This window comes from Notothenia rossii, assembly GCF_949606895.1.
Source record: "Notothenia rossii genome assembly, chromosome: 4".
NCBI classification, from domain to species: Eukaryota; Metazoa; Chordata; class Actinopteri; order Perciformes; family Nototheniidae; genus Notothenia; species Notothenia rossii.
In genome coordinates, this window is record NC_136902.1 from 52,453,101 (window position 1) to 52,474,403 (window position 21,303).

The window sequence follows — 21,303 nt, forward strand, 5'->3', positions numbered from 1 at the left end:
CAGCCGTAGCCGGGGCAAAGCAGCGGGTGTGGGAGAAGTTCGGAGAAGACATGGAAAAGGACTTTCGGGCGGCACCAAAGTTGTTCTGGAAAACTGTCCGACACCTCAGGAGGGGGAAGCAGGGAACCATCCAAGCTGTGTACAGTAAGGATGGGACATTGTTGACCTCAACTGATGGAGTGTTAGGGCGTTGGAAGGAGCACTTTGAGGAACTCCTGAACCCGACAACTCCGCCCTCTATGTTAGATGCAGAGCTGGAGTATGACGGGGGATCGACACCAATCTCCCGGGGGGAGGTGCCTGAGGTCGTCAAACAACTTCACAGTGGCAATGCCCCGGGGGTGGATGAAATCCGCCCCGAAATGCTGAAGGCTCTGGGTGTTGAGGGACTGTCATGGTTGACATGTCTCATCAACGTTGCGTGGAAGTCGGAAACAGTACCAAAGGAGTGGCACACCGGGGTGGTGATTCCCCTTTTTAAAAAGGGGGATCAGAGGGTGTGTGCCAATTACAGAGGCATCACACTACTCAGCCTCCCCGGGAAAGTTTACTCTAAGGTACTCGAAAGGAGGGTCAGGCCGATTGTCGAACCTCAGATTGAGGAGGAACAATGCGGATTCCGTCCTGGTCGTGGAACGACGGATCAGCTTTTTACTCTCGCAAGGGTCCTGGAGGGGGCCTGGGAGTACGCTTATTCAGTCTACATGTGTTTTGTAGACTTGGAGAAGGCGTATGACTGGGTTCCCAGGGAGTCACTGTGGGAGGGGCTGCGGGAGTATGGGGTGAGGGGGTCTCTACTCAGGGCCATCCAATCTCTGTACTCCCAAAGCGAGAGCTGTGTCCGGGTCCTCGGCAGTAAGTCGGACCCATTTCAGGTGAGGGTTGGCCTCCGCCAGGGCTGCGCTTTGTCACCAATCCTGTTTGTAATATACATGGATTGGATTTCGAGGCGTAGTTGTGGGGGAGGGGGTCTGCGGTTCGGTGGACTAAGGATTGCACCACTGCTTTTTGCAGATGATGTGGTTCTGATGGCTTCATTGGTCTGCGACCTTCAGCACTCACTGGATCGGTTCGCCACCGAGTGTGAAGCAGCTGGGATGAGGCAAAATCTGAGGCCATGGTTATCAGCAGGAAACCGATGGACTGTCCACTCCAAGTAGGGAATGAGTCCTTACCCCAAGTGAAGGAGTTCAAGTATCTCGGGGTCTTGTTCTCGAGTGAGGGAACAAACGAGCTTGAGATGGGTTGGAGAATCGGAGCAGCGGGAGCGGTACTGCAGTCGCTTTACCGCACCGTTGTGACGAAAAGGGAGCCGAACCAGAAGGCAAAGCTCTCTGTCTACCGTGCCATTTTCGTTCCTACCCTCACCTATGGTCATGAAGGATGGGTCATGACCAAAAGAACGAGATCGCGGGTACAAGCGGCCGAGATGGGTTTTCTCCGCAGGGTGGCTGGTGTCTCCCTTAGGGATAAGGTGAGAAGTTCGGTCATCCGGGAGGGACTCAGAGTTGAACCGCTCCTCCTTCGCGTCACCTAGTTAGGATGCTACCTGGGCGCCTCCCTAGGGAGGTGTTCCAGGCACGTCCAGCTGGGAAGTGACCAAGGGGTAGGCCTAGGACCAGGTTGAGGGATTATATCTCTTCGCTGGCCTGGGAGCGCCTTGGGATCCCCCAGTCAGAGCTGGTTGATGTGGCCAGGGAAAACAAAGTTTGGGGCTCTCTTCTGGAACTGCTACCTCCGCGACCCGACCACGGATAAGCGGGAGAAGATGGATGGATGGATACATCTCTCAACACCCATATGAAACAGAACTGTAAACAGATTTTTCTTTATGGATATTTTACAAATCACTTAAACTGTATTCTTGTTTTGTCATATAGTATTTCATAACTGTTTTTCGTTTATTCTCTCTGGCTGTCCATCTCATAATGTTCACATAGAAACTAGCTGTCAATAGATATATCATTCAGAAGAATTATAATTTCTTGCAAAAATCTGTCACAAAAAGAGGTTGCAAATTTAAATTCAGGTGTTGTTATGGCAAAGTCAGTGGCCAAACAGCCACATTTACTGCTGCAAATACGTTCAAACATGCTGTTGACATGTAAAGCAGTGGCAACTATGCCACCATTTCAGCTGACTTTTTCTCAGAAATACTGTCACATAACATCCATATATTTCAGTGCTCGGTTGATGCTTAGCTAAGCTAACTGTGAAACACTTTAACTGACAGGACTCAGGATCAACTGTGTACTGTAAGGTAGCTTCTAGCTTCATGTCGAACAGTAAGTCAACATTTACCAGAGAGCTTTCTTTGAAATCACCAGGTAACGCTAAAAAACATTACATTTAGATGATATGACAAAGTGTTTATTTAATATATCTGGCTAGCTATAGCTACTTGCTAATGGTTTAGCTTACCTCCGCGATTCAAAGTAACGTCAACGTTGCTGTAATTTATGCTTTGCTTACATGTTTGCATAACTTGGAAGTTTACTGACTTACATACCTTGTTTACCTGGCTCAAGTGGTGGCTCTGGGGCTGTTGTGTGAGCCACTACTTGAGAATTGTCGTACTTTTTAAGAAAATGTTTTCTTATGTCCATCTTCAAAAAGTCTGAGTCCGACTGACAGTTTATTTTAAACATTGTCACAGCTCACAGGATAGGTACCTGTCAGCCAGTAAGACAGATGTTTATTTCCATTCAACTCTCTGGTTGGTCTGGTGTCTTGCCTCTGTTGCATTCACTGAACACGGGCAATTACAATCCTGCCGTCCTCTCTTGTGTCATGATGAGGTTCAGGTAAAGCACGGTTAATGTATTATATTATTGACTCAATAATATAATACATTACTTTGAGAGTAGGCAATCAAGGCATATTAACACAATTAATTAAAGATACTTATCAAGGCGACGGTGTACTGAGATTTATTTTATTTTTTTAATTAAATGAAAAACATTTTTTTGCTAGGGGGCCCCTTAGTGGCTGCGGGGCCCTAAGCGGCCGCTTATGTCGCTTAATGGGTCGGGCCGGCTATGCAACCACCTCGCATGTTTCGTGCAGAAGGCAACGGAGGGAGTATTTTATTTTGAACATCATTATTTACTAAACTATTTAAATTAGAGTGTGTATTTTTCTTTCATATTGCCACACTTGGTAACCGTTTAATAAAAGCAAAAGCTCACTTCAGGCCGTGGTATATGCTCATTATACCACAGCTAAGGGCCGTGGTTCGGCCCGACGCGAAGTATACAGCTCCCTTTCATCTGAGTGTTGAGAGCTGTATCCATAAATTCATGTTGTGCTCAAAGTGCACCAGATTGATGCATTTCACTTCAACATTTTTTTTTTCTCACTCAGGCCTTGATTTCCCTCATTTTGAAGAAGAATAAGGACCCTTTGTCCTGTGCCTCGTTTCGTCCAATAAGCTTGCTGAATGTAGACTTCAAACTACTGTCTAAACAACCCAGTCTCACAAAAAAACGTGTAATAACTACGTTGGTCCACAACTTGGGACTTACAGAAGTAGCGATTCATTTCAGACAGTTTGAAACGCGAGGGCCGTGATTGGTACGTGATCTGCCCTCGCTCAAGGGAAAACCTCCAGCTTGACTTGAGACCGCCCCCGTGATAGATAAATATAATTATAATGAAGCCAGCTGCAATGGATCATTGATCCACCAGGGGGTGCAGTGGGGTTCCACACTGGAGCTCATGTGAAATAAAGTCAGATACAGTACGCTGGATGTACAGCGGAACTTTGTTAAGATCCATATGTCACGGATATCATACTCTGTGCTAAATAAGAGACATGTAATCATTTACAAAACATCACCATGTTGTTATTTAACAAAATAATGTTGTTTAGTCGAAAAAAACGAACGGGAGGAAATGCAGCCCGGCTCTCGATTTGTAATCCTAATTTAATCATCATCTTCACCACGATCATTTATGTTTATGTTCGTCGAATTGACATGAAATCACTGACACATATGAATATACTGTATTCAACCTCATTAAAACGTTATTAACGTGCCTAAACTCAGTAATTCACAAAAAAAAAAAAAAAATTATGGAGCTTCGTCGGTCGATCAGGATCCCAAAGCGTAGCGGAGGGATCCTCATCTGCATGACGGGTGCTATTTTCCCCATAAGGAACAAGTCGCTGCAAATTATCCCGCTTATTACATGGCCACATTCTCAACAAAGTAACGACATGACCCCCAAAATTAATTTAAATGCTTTTATGGATTTAGAAAATGTTTTTATTGATTTAAAAAATTGTTGTATGTATTGATTTAAATTGACATGCATCCGCTAAGAAAAATAGTCCATTGTTACCGTTTTTTAAACAGTCTGAATGCAGCTCTCAGCTGTGTATTTACACAACTAATGGCCCATCAACCACAGCTCTCCCCCCCTCCCCCCCTGATCTTTCTTCTCCAGCAGCTAAATTAACTGTAGGCTACTCTGAGTGACCATAGACTGTATGTGAGAAGCTTACAGTTAGTGACGTAACAACACCATAAAAGCTGGTGGGTTGAAAGCAATACGGGAGGTAAAAATAACTACAATAATTGTGATTTATTTATTGTGGGTTTTACGTTTTTAGGTATAAAATGTTATGTAATTCAGGCTTATAGTTCATCCTTCTCTAAAAGCCTTCAACAATGACAATATTCATAGTAATTTAATAAATCCTTCCAACACACATTGTAAAAAATAGTCTACTGTAAGTTAAGAAATCATTCCAATGTACATCTTCGGATGTAACAACAATAACATTATAAATAGTAACATAGCTGATCATGGTATTGCACATGTAGCTTTGAGTGTTACTGACCTGAGAGGTTTTTATTACATGAATTAAGGTGACTGAGGCTTTGGGATGCAAACTCATCTGTATGAAAAAGGTGACAAGGATCCGAGCCCCCGGCTCCCCCACCCCACGGAATATCGGCTTTAAAATGAGGAATAACAGAGGATTTTAGCAGTCAGAACAACTAAAGCAGCAGTGTTAATAATAACAGAAACGCCAAAGAGTCACATCTAATAGAAATATATAAAAGCATTTATTTTAATTGTGGAGCAGTCAGTTTATAATTTTGGCGGCACTGTTGAGCATTTTGAAAATGTATTTTCATGCCTCTGTGCAAGGCTTAGTCTTTCTATCTTTATAGCTACATGGTGTAAAGTAACTAAGTTCATAAACTCAACAAGTACTATACTTGGGCACAATTTTGAGATACTTGTACTTTATTTAAGTATTTCAATGTTTTGCTACTTTGTTCTACTCCACTATAGTTCAGAGGTACATGGTGTACTTCTACTCCACCCCATGTATTTAATACCTTTAGTTACTTTACACATGTGGATGAATGATGTGAAATATAATCAAGTGTTAAATCAGACTTTAGTTCCACCTGGAGTAAATCCACAAGCTACCCTGCAGTATACAAAGTCATTCAAACTAGCTGCAGCTTTACCAGCTTTGAGAACACTTTCATGATCAATCATTATAAAACATATCATATATATTATTCTGAAATGGACCAATCTGCACAATGACTACTTTTACTGTCTCTACTTTCACTATATTTGGATGAAAATACTTTTCTACTTTCACTTGAGGAACATTTTGAATGCAGGACTTTTACTGTAACAGAGTATTACTACACTCTGGTACTTCTACTTTTACTCAAGTACAAGATCTGAGTACTTCTACTTTTACTCAATTACAAGACCTGAGTACTTCTACTTTTACTCAAGTACAAGACCTGAGTACTTCTACTTTTACTCTACAAGATCTGTGTGCTTCTACTTTTACTCAAGTACAAGACCTGAGTGCTTCTACTTTTACTCAAGTACAAGATCTGAGTACTTCTACTTTTATTCTAGTACAAGATCTGAGTGCTTCTACTTTTACTCAAGTACAATATATATATATATATATATATATATATATATATATATATATATATAGCCTATATATATATATACCACCTCTGTTTATAGCCTCTGAAAAAAACTATTAGAAATAGAAGGCTAAAGCTAACGTTAGCAGATAGTGACAATATATGCAACGATTCCTTAAATAATATTGCCACAGAAAACCTTTTCAGTTCACATCACGCTCTGCCGCTCCGACAGGGAGCTCTGCTCTGAACACCTGAACGGCCCGTTCTAACAGCTGTTCACCAGCGGTCCAGTCTGTGCCACAGTGACTCCGGACGCACAGTTAATATTAACGAACGCACCCGTAGGTAATGTAGCTGTTGAAGCTAGACCATCATCTCGGAGCAGCAGAGCCTTATTATACATCCACCATGAGCAGAGCCGACAGGCAGGAAGACTCAAGCACACAGCTCGCACTTCATTATAATATATAAAAAAAGAACACCATGCGTGTCATGATGGCACATAACAGCTCACGGCCGCAGATTACTCCGGGTCCCAAACCCCCCCATACCCCAAAAATATTTTTGTTGCAGATCTACATGAAATAACATGAAATCACTGACAAATATGAATATACTGTATTCAACTTCATTAAAACGTTATTAACGTGCCTAAACTCAGTAATTCACTAAAAATATTTATATTTTAATGGAGCCTCGTCGGCAGATCAGGATCCCAAAGCGTAGCGGAGGGATCTTGATCTTGAAAAATAGTCCGTTGTTACCGTTTTTTAAACAGTCTGAATGAAACGGCAGCTCTCAGCTGTGTATTTACACAACTAATGGCCCATCAACCACAGCTCTCTCCCCCCCTCCCCCATGATCTTTCTTCTCCAGCAGCTAAATTAACTGTAGGTTACTCTGAGTGACAAGCTTAAGGCCCAGATACACCGGCCAGTCACCTGGGAAGTCGCCGATGTTACAGAATGGTTTAGGCTAGGTTGCAGCTCCACCCTGTGGACGTATTGTGCCTGTGTTATATATATATCTGCCTCACGTGACTCTACCCCAGTTGTATGATTACCTGCTTAATGTGAATACACGGCGTTGAGACACAGCCTGATTTGCCTTGTTTATTAATGCACCTACATCTACAAACATGGTGTCAGAAGCTCAAATAGGACCCAGCTGTGGATTGCATGCTACTGTCCGTCGCTGAGACGGCGTGCATTTATTTGTTTTGGTGAGGTTTAGCAGTTTCAGTTAGCCTGTTAGCATTAGCGTCACGTTGGAACAATGGCATCCAGCATCCCACCTCCGGAGCCTATGAAGATGGCGGGGGACATCCACGGCAACTGGGTGAGCTTTCGAGCAGAATTTGAGGATTATCTGCTTGCGACCGGGCTCAGCGAGAAAGAAAAGCCGGTACAAGCAGCTGCGCTAAGGAGGCTAATGGGGAACGACTGCCGCCATGTTTACAAACACAACCTGGGACTCACCGCGGACCAACAAAAGGATGCGGGTGATATACTGGTGGCACTGGAGCAATACTTCACGCCCGCAAAGAACGTAATCTTTGAGAGGTACGTTTTTGGCAACCTTAAACAAGAGGATGGAGAGCTCTTGGATGCGTTTGCTACCAGGCTGAGGGAAAAGGCTGCCTCTTGTGAATACGGAGCTTTAAAAGATGAACTCATAAGGGACAGGCTTGTTCTCGGGATAACTGACGAGGGTGCTAGACGTCGTTTACTAAGGGAAAAGGACCTTAAATTGGACGAGGCCATTAAAATTTGCCGTGCAGCCGAGGTCATGGACAGCAAGTTAAAAACCATGTCACTGGGCAGCTCTGGACCTGGAGACAGCGTTAATGCCACACAAGGACAGCGATATGGACGGAGGTCTGCCAGCAGGCCATCCAAGTCCACCAACACATCTGCACAACCACAGAGCATGAGAAACGCTGGCGAATGCAAGTACTGTGGCACACGGCACAAGCGTGGGCGGGACCTGTGCCCTGCTTTTGGTAAATCGTGCCGCTCGTGTGGCACTGCTAACCATTTTGCAAAAGTATGCATGAAAAGAGGCCAGCAGGCACGCCAGTTGAATGCTGTGGATGACCCGTTGCCAGGGGAACTGGAGGACAGCGATGAGAGAGACGTGTACACAGCGGAGAGCGTGGGGGCTGTGAACACTCAAGGTAAAAAGTGGTTTGTCAACCTGCCACTGCAAAGTGGGGTTCAGAGGTGCCAGCTCGACTCTGGAGCCACTTGCAATGTGATGAGCATCAAGGACAAGACGAGACTGGCGTCTAGAACGCCTCTTCTGAAGAGTCTCACCAGATTAAAACTATACAACAGTGAGTGGATGAGCTCATTAGGTGTGTACAGCACACAATGCGTCATTAGGGGTAAGACGCACAGACTGGACTTTGAGATCGTGCATACTGGCCAGAGGCCCTTGCTTTCGGGTGAGACATGTGAGAGACTTGGTCTGATACGCTTCACCATTCCTGAGGAGCTGAATAAGGTGGAGCACTGCAGGAAGGGAGACCTGACCAAGGAGTGTCTTGTCAGCACCTACCACGACGTGTTCACCAGCCCTGTTGAGTCTCTGCCTGGTGATATTCACTTTGAGCTGGACAGCACTGTGACACCGGTGCAGTGTGCTCCCAGGAACGTTCCAGTGGCCCTCAAGGCAGCTGTTAAGGCTCAGCTTGATCGATATGAAGAGGAGGGACACTTGACCACAGTCACTCAACCCACGGACTGGATTAGCAATCTAGTCATAGTAAAAAAGCCAGACAAATTGAGACTATGCATTGACCCGAAGCATCTCAACCGTGCTCTGAAACGGTCCCACTACCTTATGCCCACTTTAGATGACGTGTTGTATAAGCTGCCAAAGGCACGTATATTCACCCTGGTGGATGCACGTGATGCATTCCTGCAGTGCCGCTTGGATGAAGAAAGCAGCCTGATGACAACATTCTGGACACCGTGGGGTAGGAAACGCTGGCTGAAACTTCCTTTCGGTGTGTCAGTTGCCCCGGAGCTGTATCAAAGGAAGCAGCATGAGCTGCTGGCTGGCTTGACAGGGATTGAGCCCATAGCTGATGACATCCTTGTAGTCGGCTGTGGGGACACAGAGGATGAGGCCAATCGCGACCATGACACAAACCTCATCGCTCTGATGGACAGATGCAGGGAAGTAAAGCTGAGACTGGGCCTGAAAAAGCTGCAGTTCCGAGTGAAGGAGGTCCGCTTCCACGGCCACATACTGTCCGCGGAGGGCCTCAAGGCTGACCCTGACAAAGTCAGGGCGGTGCTGGACATGCCAAACCCCACAGACGCAAAAGGGGTCCAGCGGTGTGTCGGATTTGTGAACTATCTGTCCAGATTCATGCCACGCTTGTCAGCGGTATGTGAGCCGCTGAGGAGACTGCTGGACAAGGATGTGATGTGGCACTGGCTGCCCAAACATGATGCCGCCATGAAGGAAATAAAGGCACTGGTCACGGCGGTGCCAGTCCTAAGGTACTATGACGTCCGCAAGCCAGTCACCGTACAGAGCGACTCCAGTCAGGCGGGTCTGGGCTGCTGCTTGCTTCAAGGGGGACAGCCTGTCGCATTCGCCTCCCGGGCATTGACCCAAACAGAGCAAAATTATGCACAGATTGAAAAGGAGTGCCTGAGCATCCCTCCTCAGTGCGCCAAAGCGCCTTCAGAGCATGCTCCTCACACTTCAGAATTACTGCCTTGCGGTGGTATACAAGCCAGGCCCTGAGATGTACATAAGTGACACGCTCAGCAGAGCCACCACCCCGCCACAGAGAACAGACACACTGTACCAACGTGAAATGGTCTGCAGCATGCAGCAGGAGCAGTGTGACACGGCGGCCATTCAGCAGGCAGACTATTTAAATGTCAGCAGCCAACGCCTGGCACAGATTCGGACACACACTGAGGAGGATGTGTGTCTTCAAAAACTTAAGTCTGTCGTGCTGGAGGGATGGCCAGGACACAAAGAGGAGACCCCTGTAGCCGTCAGGGACTACTGGGCCGTCAGAGATGAGATAAGTGCACAGGATGGCGTGCTCTTCAGGAGTCAGCGCGTCATCATTCCAAAAGCTATGCGCCCGGAAATGCTGAGACGGATCCACTACAACCACGTGGGGGGCGAGGCGTGCTACAGGCAGGCCCGTGATACACTTTACTGGCCCGGTATGCAAGGGGAAGTCAAGGATTATGTGCAAAAGTGCTCTGTGTGCAATGAGTATGCACACGAACAACAGAAAGAGACTATGATGTCACACCCGCTCCCCACACGTCCCTGGCAGCTAGTAAGCATGGATCTGTACAGCTACGCAGCACAGAACTTCTTGCTCGTGGTGGACCATTATTCTGACTTTTGGGAGATCGACCTGCTCCCTGACCTATCAGCGGACACCACGATCCGTAGATGCAAGGCACAGTTTGCACGCTACGGTGTCCCAGACAGGGCCATTTCTGATGGTGGAGGCCAGTTTGCCGGTGGAGAGTTCCGGGCGTTTGCGAGAGAGTGGGGTTTTGAGCATGTCATGTCCTCACCGAGGCACCCAAAGGCTAATGGCAAAGCGGAGTCAGCAGTGAAAATTGTAAAGAGCCTGTGCAGAAGGGCAGACCGTGCCAAAGAGGACCCCTGGAGGGCCATATTGCATTGGAGAAATACGCCCACTGAGGGTATGCATTGCAGCCCAGCACAGCGGCTTATGTCGCGGAGACTGAGAACCCTTCTCCCTGTGGCCGACCAGCTACTGGTGCCTCAGGTCGTCACGGGTGTTCCTGACAAGCTGAAAGTGAAACATCAAGCAGCAAAGCTGACATATGACAGATCTGCCAAGGATCTGCCGGAGCTGAACGTCGGCCAGCCCATACGGATGAAGCCGCTCCCAGGAGACAGGACAGGCCGATGGAGGAGAGGTGTGTGCCTTCAGCAGTTGGGACTCCGGTCCTATCTGGTCGGTGTGGAGGGGACCACGTATCGGCGCAACAGGGTTGATCTTCAACCAGCAGAGGCGGCCCTTCTCCAGCCGTCAGTTCTCCCAGAATCGGCCCCGGAGCAGCCTGCGAGTGGGGGGAGCGCCAGAGAGGTCGTCTGCGTCCCCGAGGAGTCTCCAAGGCCATCACCCCCGAGGTCGTCGCGGTCTTCCCCGCAGACTGGGGGTACACCATGCCGTGAGTTACAGGGCCGGGCCTTCTCCCGGAGCGGACGGCTGATTAGACCTCCTGACAGACTTGATCTCTAGGACACACACACGCACTCACACACACACACACTTGGACTGTGCGCACTCAAACACACATGGACGATAAAGATTTAAAAAAAGAAAAAAAAAAAGGAAGGAAGTGGAGAGATTGTAAAACAAATGTGATTGATTGTTCTGAGTTTATTGCTGATGTGTTCTGATCCAGCTATTATTGAAGTGTCTTTGCTAGGTGCACTATTTGTTGTTGAAATCATTTGATTAATGTTCTGTTTAAAGGTCAACAGTTTAATGGCAGTATTGATCCTGTGTTGTTACTTAACAAAAGGAAGGGAGATGTTACAGAATGGTTTAGGCTAGGTTGCAGCTCCACCCTGTGGACGTATTGTGCCTGTGTTATATATCTGCCTCACGTGACTCTACCCCAGTTGTATGATTACCTGCTTAATGTGAATACACGGCGTTGAGACACAGCCTGATTTGCCTTGTTTATTAATGCACCTACATCTACAAACAGCCGACGCCGACACCGACTGTCGCGTCGCCGGACTCTCCTGCGTATTTGCCGACTTCGCGCACTGGAACACACCGCAAATCCGAGCCGAGCACGTATGAACTGCGCGTATGCATGAGTGGCAATAACTTTCCTTACCAGCAGGTGGCGGTAGTGTGTATTCATCATTCAAAAGAGGCAACAACCGGAATAACCGGAAGACAGAGAAGAAGAACAGACTCCGTGATATAAACAAACAACAAATTGCGTTTTTCTTTCCATTTTCACTCTCGTCCATTGAAAACCTGAACGAACAGGAGCTCTATAAACCGATGAGGTGAAATAGCCGTCCGTGTGTGTTCCATCTTCCATTTTAAATCATTTGTTTACCTCCAACCTGTTGAATCGGCAAGAAAAGGCGTCAAGTCGGCAGAAAAGACCTGACGGTGCGGCGCACACCACTCCGAATAGGGCGTGCCCACGCTCATGTTCGGCCCGACTCCCATTTACTGCCGATTTCGGGCCGGTATATCTGGGCCTTTACAGTAGACACAACACTGTCATTGCAAGTTACCCTCAGTTAGTTGACTTTTATGTTCAACTGCTAAATTCGTTACTGATAAAAAAGGGCCTCTACTGTACCTAATTAACTCAACACTAGAACCGCCAGAGGTTTTTGTATAGGCCTACATAAACCCGTCAAATCCCGCTATTAGAATGCCATTTTTAACAACATAGGGTGCTACATAACACACTTTCAGGAAAAGTCACGGACTGGGAGACTTTAATATTTTATTGAAAAAAAGTTACATTGCAGACACACAACACACATCACACAAATTGACCCGATTGGCGGTTCTAGTATTAAATAAACTCACTAATTAATGAAACCAGTTCAATACGCATTATTCTTATTCTTATCATTCTTTATGAGGGCAGAAATAGTCTTAAAATCAGATCTGTTTTTTAAATGAAATCTGACGGCAGGCAGTTAGCTCTGATCACCTATGATAAATGCGCAACACCTAATCGCTGGCCATTCAGCCACTGAGCTCCCTCTATACAACTCAAACTGTAGATAGTGTGAAAGCACCTATTGTTTTAAATAATAATAATTAATAAATAATAGTCGGAATGTGACCTGTGAGCCTTCTGAATTACTGTGGGACAGCACATTCTAAACTAAAATGTTCAATCAATAAAGTAACATCTTATCTTATCTTAATAATATCTTCATATTAATAATAATAATAAATCATACAGTATGTGTCCGAAAGGGAGCAGGAGGAAGCAAACACAAAAATATACAAAAAATATACTGCATATTAAAGCAAACGATTGTAAAGGTAAAAGTATGAGCATAACAAATAAAGAAGTGTAATGTAAACATTTACATTATTATTATGATTATTTAATATATAAAGACTATATATTTTTGAATTACAAGATTAGATATACTTTAGTATAGTATCTAAAATATTGATGTGTTCAAATGCTCTTCAAAACACAACTGAAAGTCCATGAAACTTGTCTTTCTGTATTTGTGAATGAAGCGCCATCTCCTGGTTAAAACCTGAAATTGAAAATCTGGCAACGCCCTCTTGGAAAATAGTGGGAGGGCTTAACATTCCTCTATACTGGTCTTAGGCAGGTCGTAAGCAGGAAGCTGTAAGCTGGAGTCTGAAATTAAGTGCTACATCTGTAGTATTTCTACAAAAACGCCTCTGAAATTGTAAGATCCTTACGTTTTTTTTCACCATTCATTCCAATGGCTGGCGTCTATGTCACGTGATCTTCAAATGTCTCCCTGCAGAAAAAAAAACATGGCCGAACTTCGTTTTATTCTCGGTGAAAAATGCCTATTTTAAGGTTAGTTTGGCCATTAAAATGCGTCTTGATGTAATTTGATGCGAGAAATATGAGTTGATATTTCAGATTATGTGTGCAGTGGATGTACATGATCTTTAGTTTGCTAGTTATTACTTCAGGAAATTGTGTCCATTCAACGTTTTCATTGTTACCAAGGTGGTTGCTAGGGACGCTGCTATCGATATTATTTCTGTTATGTTGTGTAACTGTTTAATGGTGTTATCTTTATTGCTACCCCCTTCCCCCTCAATGTATAGTGTTGGTCCACAGCGCAAACGTATTGCAAAATCAGTATCTAAAATTGTGGCATAGATACGTTATTTTCCCCTGTGCAATTCTCCAACCCAGTCTCACATCTCACATCACATCGTCATAAACAAATACCGGAAACAGACCGAAAGCATGTTTTCTAAATAATAATTTATTCCGAGTGTGCTTGCTTTTCTCTTTGAAAGTCATCACATAACGGCATTGTAATACACGGTTCGGCTGCATTAAATATTACATATCTGCCGTAGTTCTCTATTTATAGAGCCCTGATGAGAAGACTTCTAGACAAACATGAGTGTTACGCTCTCACAAGCTTACAGGACTGAACTCCAAATGCTGAACACCAGGTAGAAGAAACAGAGTTTAGTTGGTAAAAAGGTTTATTAAACCAACAAATCCTACGGAGAATAATGGAGGGATTAATGTCCATATAATCCGGGCCAGGATTTGTTACCAGCGGAGGTGCGGAGATGCATGGAGGAACACAGGCGAGGAGAGCCGGGGATCCAGAGCTGGCGAGAGCAGAAAGGTTTGAGCTGGTGTGCGTGGAAGCACGGAGGAAACTCAGACGAGAAGTCGGAGGCTGGACGTGGCAGACAGAGGAGTAGGCAGATGGATACTGGACAAAGAGATCACAGGTAAGTAGCAGAAACAAACAGAGTAGATGCACTAAACTGTTTAACCAAAGTCGGGTTTACCAGCGTGGTTAACTGACGAACTGGTAAATACTGGATGGAGGAACCGGGTATATATGCAGGTGAAGGTGATTAGAGTAATCCTGATGATGAGCCACAGCTGAGGAGGTGAGTTGGCGCGAAACAGAAGTGGGTCAGCCACACCCAGCCAGGAAGACAGACACACAGACAGACAGACAATAACAAACATATAACAAAGAGGAGGAGAAGGAGGGAGAACTGCAAATCCTCACAATGAGGAACTGCCGCCAACACTGAATACGTGACGTGGATCATAAATATATCAGCAATTAAACAACATCTTACATTTCTTTTCACACAATACGTCTCCTTATCAGTAGTATCAACACTAATTCGGCTGACTTTTATATTTGATCCAATTGGGAGATAGGCTGTATTTACACCATAAAGGTGCACAGCTGATAGAAAGGGACACCTAGTGGTTAAAGCATGTTGTTGAATTTCATTATTTGTATTATTAGATATTAATAGGATCCCTGTATAAAGTATATTCATTACTCGTTATTCTCTACTAATAGTTAATTAAAGACTGTATATATTGACTATTTTGCACATCCCTTTCAAGATTTCAAGATCTTCTAAGGTTTATTGACATATCATCAGTGTTGGGACTAACGCGTTACAATTAACGCCGTTATTTTTGGCAGTAACTAGTACTCTAACGCGTTATTTTTTAAATTCAGTAACTCAGTTACCGTTACTACATGGTGCGTTACTCCGTTATTTTGTTCATATAGTCTCGACTCCCAGACGTTGCAGAGCGGCGCCAACAGCGAGGCGAACAGAGATGAGAACTGTACTTAAGTACAGTACTTGAGTAAATGTACTTAGATACTTCCTGTGTCACATGGGGAGACACGCTGTGGGCGTGTTTGTGTGTTTACTAACAAGACTATCATGGCGGCAGCGGAGCTCAAGTTTCTCCGCCTGGCGATATTCTCACTATTTCAATTTTGTCGAGCACAAAGAAAATAACGTTTTAGTTAAAGGTAAGTTGTGTCTTGGCGGGTCAAAGATCCTATCTACTGCCCAAAACAGCAATTCAAATATGTTGAAACATCTGCAGAAACAACATGCTGGGACGAAGCACGTTGCATTATTCTCCAATGCAATAACAGTACTGAAATGAAGGCTATAAGGGCATTAATGGGACCCCCTCTTTTAAGTAACTAATGCGTTACTGTTCACAGTAACGCGTTACTTTTGGGTGTACGTGATCAGTAAAGCAACTGAGTTACTTTTGAAATGAAGTAACTAGTAATGGTAACTAGTTACTGGTTTTCAGTAACTAGCACAACACTGCATATGATATAAACAAACGGTGTAGTTATGCAATGAATGAAAAACTTGGGTCGCAGGTTCCTCAACAGTGCATTACAAGACATCTATCAATATTTGTGTATACCTCCAGCAATGTTAACTATGTTGAAGCACTTATTTTAACTGATATTATACATATGTATTATACTCTTATAAGATGTATGTAGATAGTATAACAAATGTGCAGAATATGACAGTTTAATGGTGGAGGTCTACACACATATTGATAGATGTCTTGTAATGCACTGTTGAGGAACCTGTGACCCAAGTTTTTCATCTCCAACCTTGTCAGGTATTGAACAATCAATAAATAAAGAACACAGAATTATTAAATATAAAACACAGAATTTGTGTGATTATACTAAATGATTTACAAATAAACACCACTGCATATTTACAACTGTTACACATGCTGATGTAACGCAAATGTTTCCAACTTGGGATCAATAAAGTATATCTTATCTTAAGATGATCGATGGCTACTACCATATTTGCAAAATGTGCCTCCGAATGTGCCTCCGAACCTTGACAACAGGAGGGCTCACAGACATAAGACCAGCTGTTAAATAAAGCTCTTCTGACGTTAGCTGTCATGTGGGTATATATTAATGCTGCCCATTATGGGCACAAGCAATGTTCACCCATTTATTAATGATATGTTTTACATTTGAGTGTTTCCTATCCCCTAAACCTCCAGGGATGTACACAGTTTAATACTGGCAGCTTCTTATTATGGGAAATACGAAAACGTCTTTTAAAACTACAATTCCTAGTAGAGACGTGCCATAGAGAACATGTTGCGAAACACAATAGCCAGCATGTGTAGTTCCGGGGACGGGGTGGGGGAGGGGGGGACGGGGTGGACCCGTTCAAATCCAGTTTTGGACAGTCTGCCGTGGTTCCATCCCATTTCAAGTGCTGTTCGATGCTCGGCGTAACCCTCGGAGCACACTCAAACATCCAATCACAGAGCTTGAGGACTATCACAGGGTTTGTCAAGCGAAGCGGAGAGAATACTTACTTCCGGGTGTAATATTCTCTAAAGCAAATTAGCTGCTCCGACCCTCGGTCCTGACGGACTCCAAGTTGTGTTTATTAATCAAACAAATAAATAAACACAAGGATAATGATGTGTTATTGTTGAGTAAATGGAGAATTGAACAGGGGAAAATAACGTATCCATGCCACAATTTTAGATGCGGATGTTGTTAAACTAATACGTTTGCGCTGTGGACCAACACTATAAATTGACGGGGAAGGGGGTAGCAATAAAGATAACACCATTAAACAGTTACACAACATAACAGAAATAATATTGATAGCAGCGTCCCTAGCAACCACCTTGGTAACAATGAAAACGTTGTATGGACACAATTTCCTGAAGTAATCTTCGTAATAACTAGCAAACTAAAGATCATGCACATCCACTGCACACATAAACTGAAATAACAACTCATATTTCTCGCATCAAATTACATCAAAACGCATTTTAATGGCCAAACCAACCTTAAAATAGGCATTTTCTACCGAGAATAAAACGAAGTTCGGCCATGTTTTCTTTTTCTGCAGATACAAATTTGAAGATCAGGTGACATAGACGCCAGCCATTGGAATGAATGGTGAAAAGAAACGTAGGGATCTTACAATTTCAGAGGCATTTTTGTAGAAATACTACTTCCCAAGTTGTGGACCAACGTAGTTATTACACATTTTTTTGTGAGACTGGGTTGGTCTAAACTCTTAGCTTTGCGCCTTGGGTCGACACTTCCCTCTGTTATCTCCCTAACAGGTTTCATTAAAAATAGACACTCTTTTTTTAAATTTAAGACGGTTGTTTAATACAATTTATAACCCATCTAGTGCTCCAGAAGCATTAATATCCCTGGACGCAGAGAAGGCTTTTGACCGTGTGGAGTGGGGCTATCTCTTCTACTCCTTTGACAAATTTGGCTTTGGGAAAAAGTTTACGATCTGGATTAAACTGCTTTACTCCTCGCCTCAGGCCTCCGTTAGAACTAACAATCAATCGGAATATTTCCCTCTTCATAGGTCCACCAGACAGGGTTGCCCTTTGAGTCCTTTGCTTGTCGCCCTTGCGATTGAGCCCCTCGCCATTGCGCTTCGCTCTAACCCCCTCATTACTGGGATAACCAGAAATGGCACAGAACAGAGAGTCTCTCTTTATACGGATGACCTTCTTATGTATCTCTCGAGCTTGTCTGTTTCAATCCCTGCTACACTTGCCACGCTGGACTCATTTGGTTTCATATCAGGATATAAACTTGTTTTGTAACATGTTTAAGCTTATTTCCTCTAAACTCAACTGCACGTACATGTCCTTTACATAACTTCCCATTTAAAGTATCTCTGCAAAGCTTTACATATCTTGGAATACAAGTTACAAGCACATTTAAAAGTGTCTTTTAGGCCAATTTTACACCCTGTTTAGAACGTATGCAACAAGACTTTTCTCTCTCTCTCTATCTATCTATCTATCTATCTCTCTATCCATCTATAAGGAGCCGCAGTAAACAACAGGCGTTGCTATAGCAACACGTCATGTTTATGTTTTCGCACAAGATCAATAGCGTGAAAATCAGTGAATTTTCTATAAGGTAAATATTACCTGCTGGCGCTGATGGGTATAAATGGAAATTTTGGGGGTAATTTTTTCAATCTGACTTCATATTGACTAATACTAGCGCTAATATTAGGCTACGGTTTGTTAGCTGTTTGCTTAAACTACCCATATAGCTATGTTGCCGGCGAGCAAACTCACCCTTATCTGAAACGATCGGATAAAAGGTTTCGTCAAAGGCATTGCAAACAATAACGTGATATCAGAAAACTAGAAATGTATAACTCACCTGACACTGTGGCGTACTATTCTCGTCATTCGAGTCTGTCATGTCCTGTAAATGTCAACGATGGATGTGTAATTAGAACGTCAACAGCCTGATGGCAACCGAAAATCCCTCTCTTCTCGTATCTCAGATAGAAGATATGATTGGAGACGACCAGCCAATCAGAATTGACCTTCTCGAGTTCTCCGATTGGTTGGTTTTGTGGCACATTTGTAACGCTGTGACAACTTGAGTGAGCAGGCAGGCAAAGCTAAGCGCGCACAGGGTGGAGAGGTCGAGCGAGGGAGAGAGAGCGCATGCAGCGGTCTGCTTGCGCACTGAGCAGGAGTTTTATGAGAGAAAATATATTTTTCTGTGCTCAAACATTTTCAAGTGCGCGCTCAATAGCATGTTCTATGCTCAACATGTTTCATTGCGTGCTCAGGATAGAGGCACAAATATAACGCCATATTGACCAAGTTCAGGGGCCATCTTCGAGCGAAATTCACAACTCCATATTCGTCGGTCCATCTGGTGTCAATTTCGGGACAGTGTGACGCCAGCCTTATAGAATGAACACCAGTCAGAAACATTTCAACTAACGAAATCAAAATATAATAAAGACGAAACAAAACAGATGCATACATGTATATATATATATACTGTATATAGAAATGCAACAGAGAAAAACACGAGAAAATAAAAGCATTTGTTGTGTGCTTCAAAGGGAAGTTTCTACACACAAATATTTGTATGTTTGTAGAATGTAATGGCCTTTAATTATTACAGTGCGTTCAGGCACTCTTGAGGGAAGAGTTACATTTCACTGTGAGCCTTTGAAATGGCCTCTTCATGCCACCAGAGGCCTGTAATTCGAATCCAGTTCAACATACCTTGGATATGTTTGAGTTACCCGGCTTACCTAATCCAAAACAAACGCGCTCTCGCTAAACGGTTCTACAACGATAGTTATCAACTCGGTAACTCAAGCCAGGGTTTCTCTGTCCGGCTGAGTGCATTTTCACATGAATGGGGCGGGGTTAGCAACATTTGACCAATCACAAACATGGAGAAGCGCACTGACAGCGCAGCGTCATACTTCTTGAATGAAAAGTGAACTATAATATTAGACACATATGAAGAAGTTAAACTTTAAAGATCCATGACTTAAACCAGGGGTCACCAAACTTTTTTAGGGTGGGGGCTACTTTAAAAAAAAAAAAAAGTCGGGGGCTACTTTTACTCTTTTTCTTTTGCAGTGTATATTGTAAGAGTCGGGAGGAGCTGATAGTTTATTTCGGGAAATTACTCAGACCTACTAATTGACCTAACCGAAATTATTGAGTCTATGTAAGTCTACTGCTTGGCTCAGATCCACCAACGTCAGCAAGATCTCACCTCTATTAACTCCCCGAAGAACCAGGTTCAATTAACTGCTTTTTCCATTCAGACAACTCTCTTAAATCTGTTTAAGCGATCCCGAAGGATTTTGATATCAGTAAATGAGGTGTGGCCCTACCTAAGTGTGAGTGTGGGTGCAATCTTACCTTTGAAGCGGCAGAGGAGAGTGCAGATGTCTTTTAAGTTGTCCCAGTCCAAAAGGTGGGATCAGTTTATTTGAAGAAAAATAGGTCCAAACTAATACAGGGTTTTTACCTTCTCTCTTTACAACATTATAATCATACAAAACCTATCATGATGTGATCATGTTCTAATATGAAACTTTAATTCACAGCTTTACATTTATTACCAAAATTCTAATTTCAACTGCCCAATTCAGTTTGTGATTTTTAAATCTTCCGATGGCATTTAGAGGCATTTCCTCATAAAAGACCGGTGATAATAAAAAGCACATTCAAGCTTTCATTCACCTAATCAATTCACATCAATTCCATACCTTTTTTCCGACAGAGATGGCGGGTACTAACATTCAAAAACCCATACCTATCCGCATGAATTCGGAGGAAGATCCCTCACAGCTGGCGGGCCTAATATTCACAAACACATCTCAATTCATTCCACTCATTTCACAAAGAAATTCACTCAGCATTCAACCAAGACATTTGAGAGATATTTACCAAGTCTGAGAGAACCTTACAGAGAGCAAAAACCCAGCTCTGAGGGACAGAGCTTTTACCGGGAGCGAGTATACCAGGTAGTGCTGTGTACCTGGACTCACATTCAGGTTCAGGTCCGGACTCAAGTCCAGAGGTTCAGGTTCAGGTCCGGACTTATAAGTCCGGACTTGTGTCAAGTTGTGTGAGTAACTAAAGTGAACTTATTGTGAGCTAATTATCAATTGAAAATAAACTCATAATCAACTGAAATTCAAACTCGTCAGGTTTATTGTGCCCCCTTCCAACTTGTGTCTACCAGGCGCGCCGGATTCATTTTAGAATTGGGGGGGCCAAAAAAAGTGCGTGTGTATGGCCCAATCCCAAACTACGCCCTAGACCAGCCAACCCCAATTAGCGGCCCGCGGGCCAGATCCGGCCCGCGAGAGGCAAATGCATGGCCCGCGCTGATCTACTGGCATTCACTTGTTATAACATAAAAACATAAAATAAAATGTCTGCGGTTTCGCTTTATTTTGACCTCCGTCGACACTCGTAAACCTGACCCATGACCTTATCGCGTGCATATGCAAGAC

The 21,303-nt window shown here is 43.8% G+C and overlaps 2 protein-coding genes across 5 annotated transcripts in view; both read left to right on the top strand.

Annotated features, from left to right (window-relative positions):
• The first annotated feature begins 495 nt into the window (after positions 1 to 495).
• LOC307035543 (uncharacterized protein) overlaps positions 496 to 21,303 on the top strand; it is a 234,091-nt gene continuing 213,283 nt past the window's right edge. The window contains exon 1 of the mRNA XM_079675018.1: positions 496 to 685. The gene's annotated coding sequence lies outside the window, so the exon portion shown is untranslated. The remainder of the gene's footprint in view (positions 686 to 21,303) is intronic.
• Positions 14,208 to 21,303, top strand: part of LOC307035547 (glycerophosphodiester phosphodiesterase domain-containing protein 4-like) — a 67,646-nt gene continuing 60,550 nt past the window's right edge. For 2 of the 4 annotated variants that reach the window (XM_079675026.1, XM_079675025.1), the window contains exon 1: positions 14,208 to 14,412. In XM_079675026.1, the coding sequence (XP_079531152.1) occupies positions 14,249 to 14,412 (164 nt within the window). In that variant the 5' untranslated portion in view covers positions 14,208 to 14,248. The remainder of the gene's footprint in view (positions 14,413 to 21,303) is intronic. The other 2 variants (XM_079675024.1, XM_079675027.1) reach the window with 2 other exon arrangements.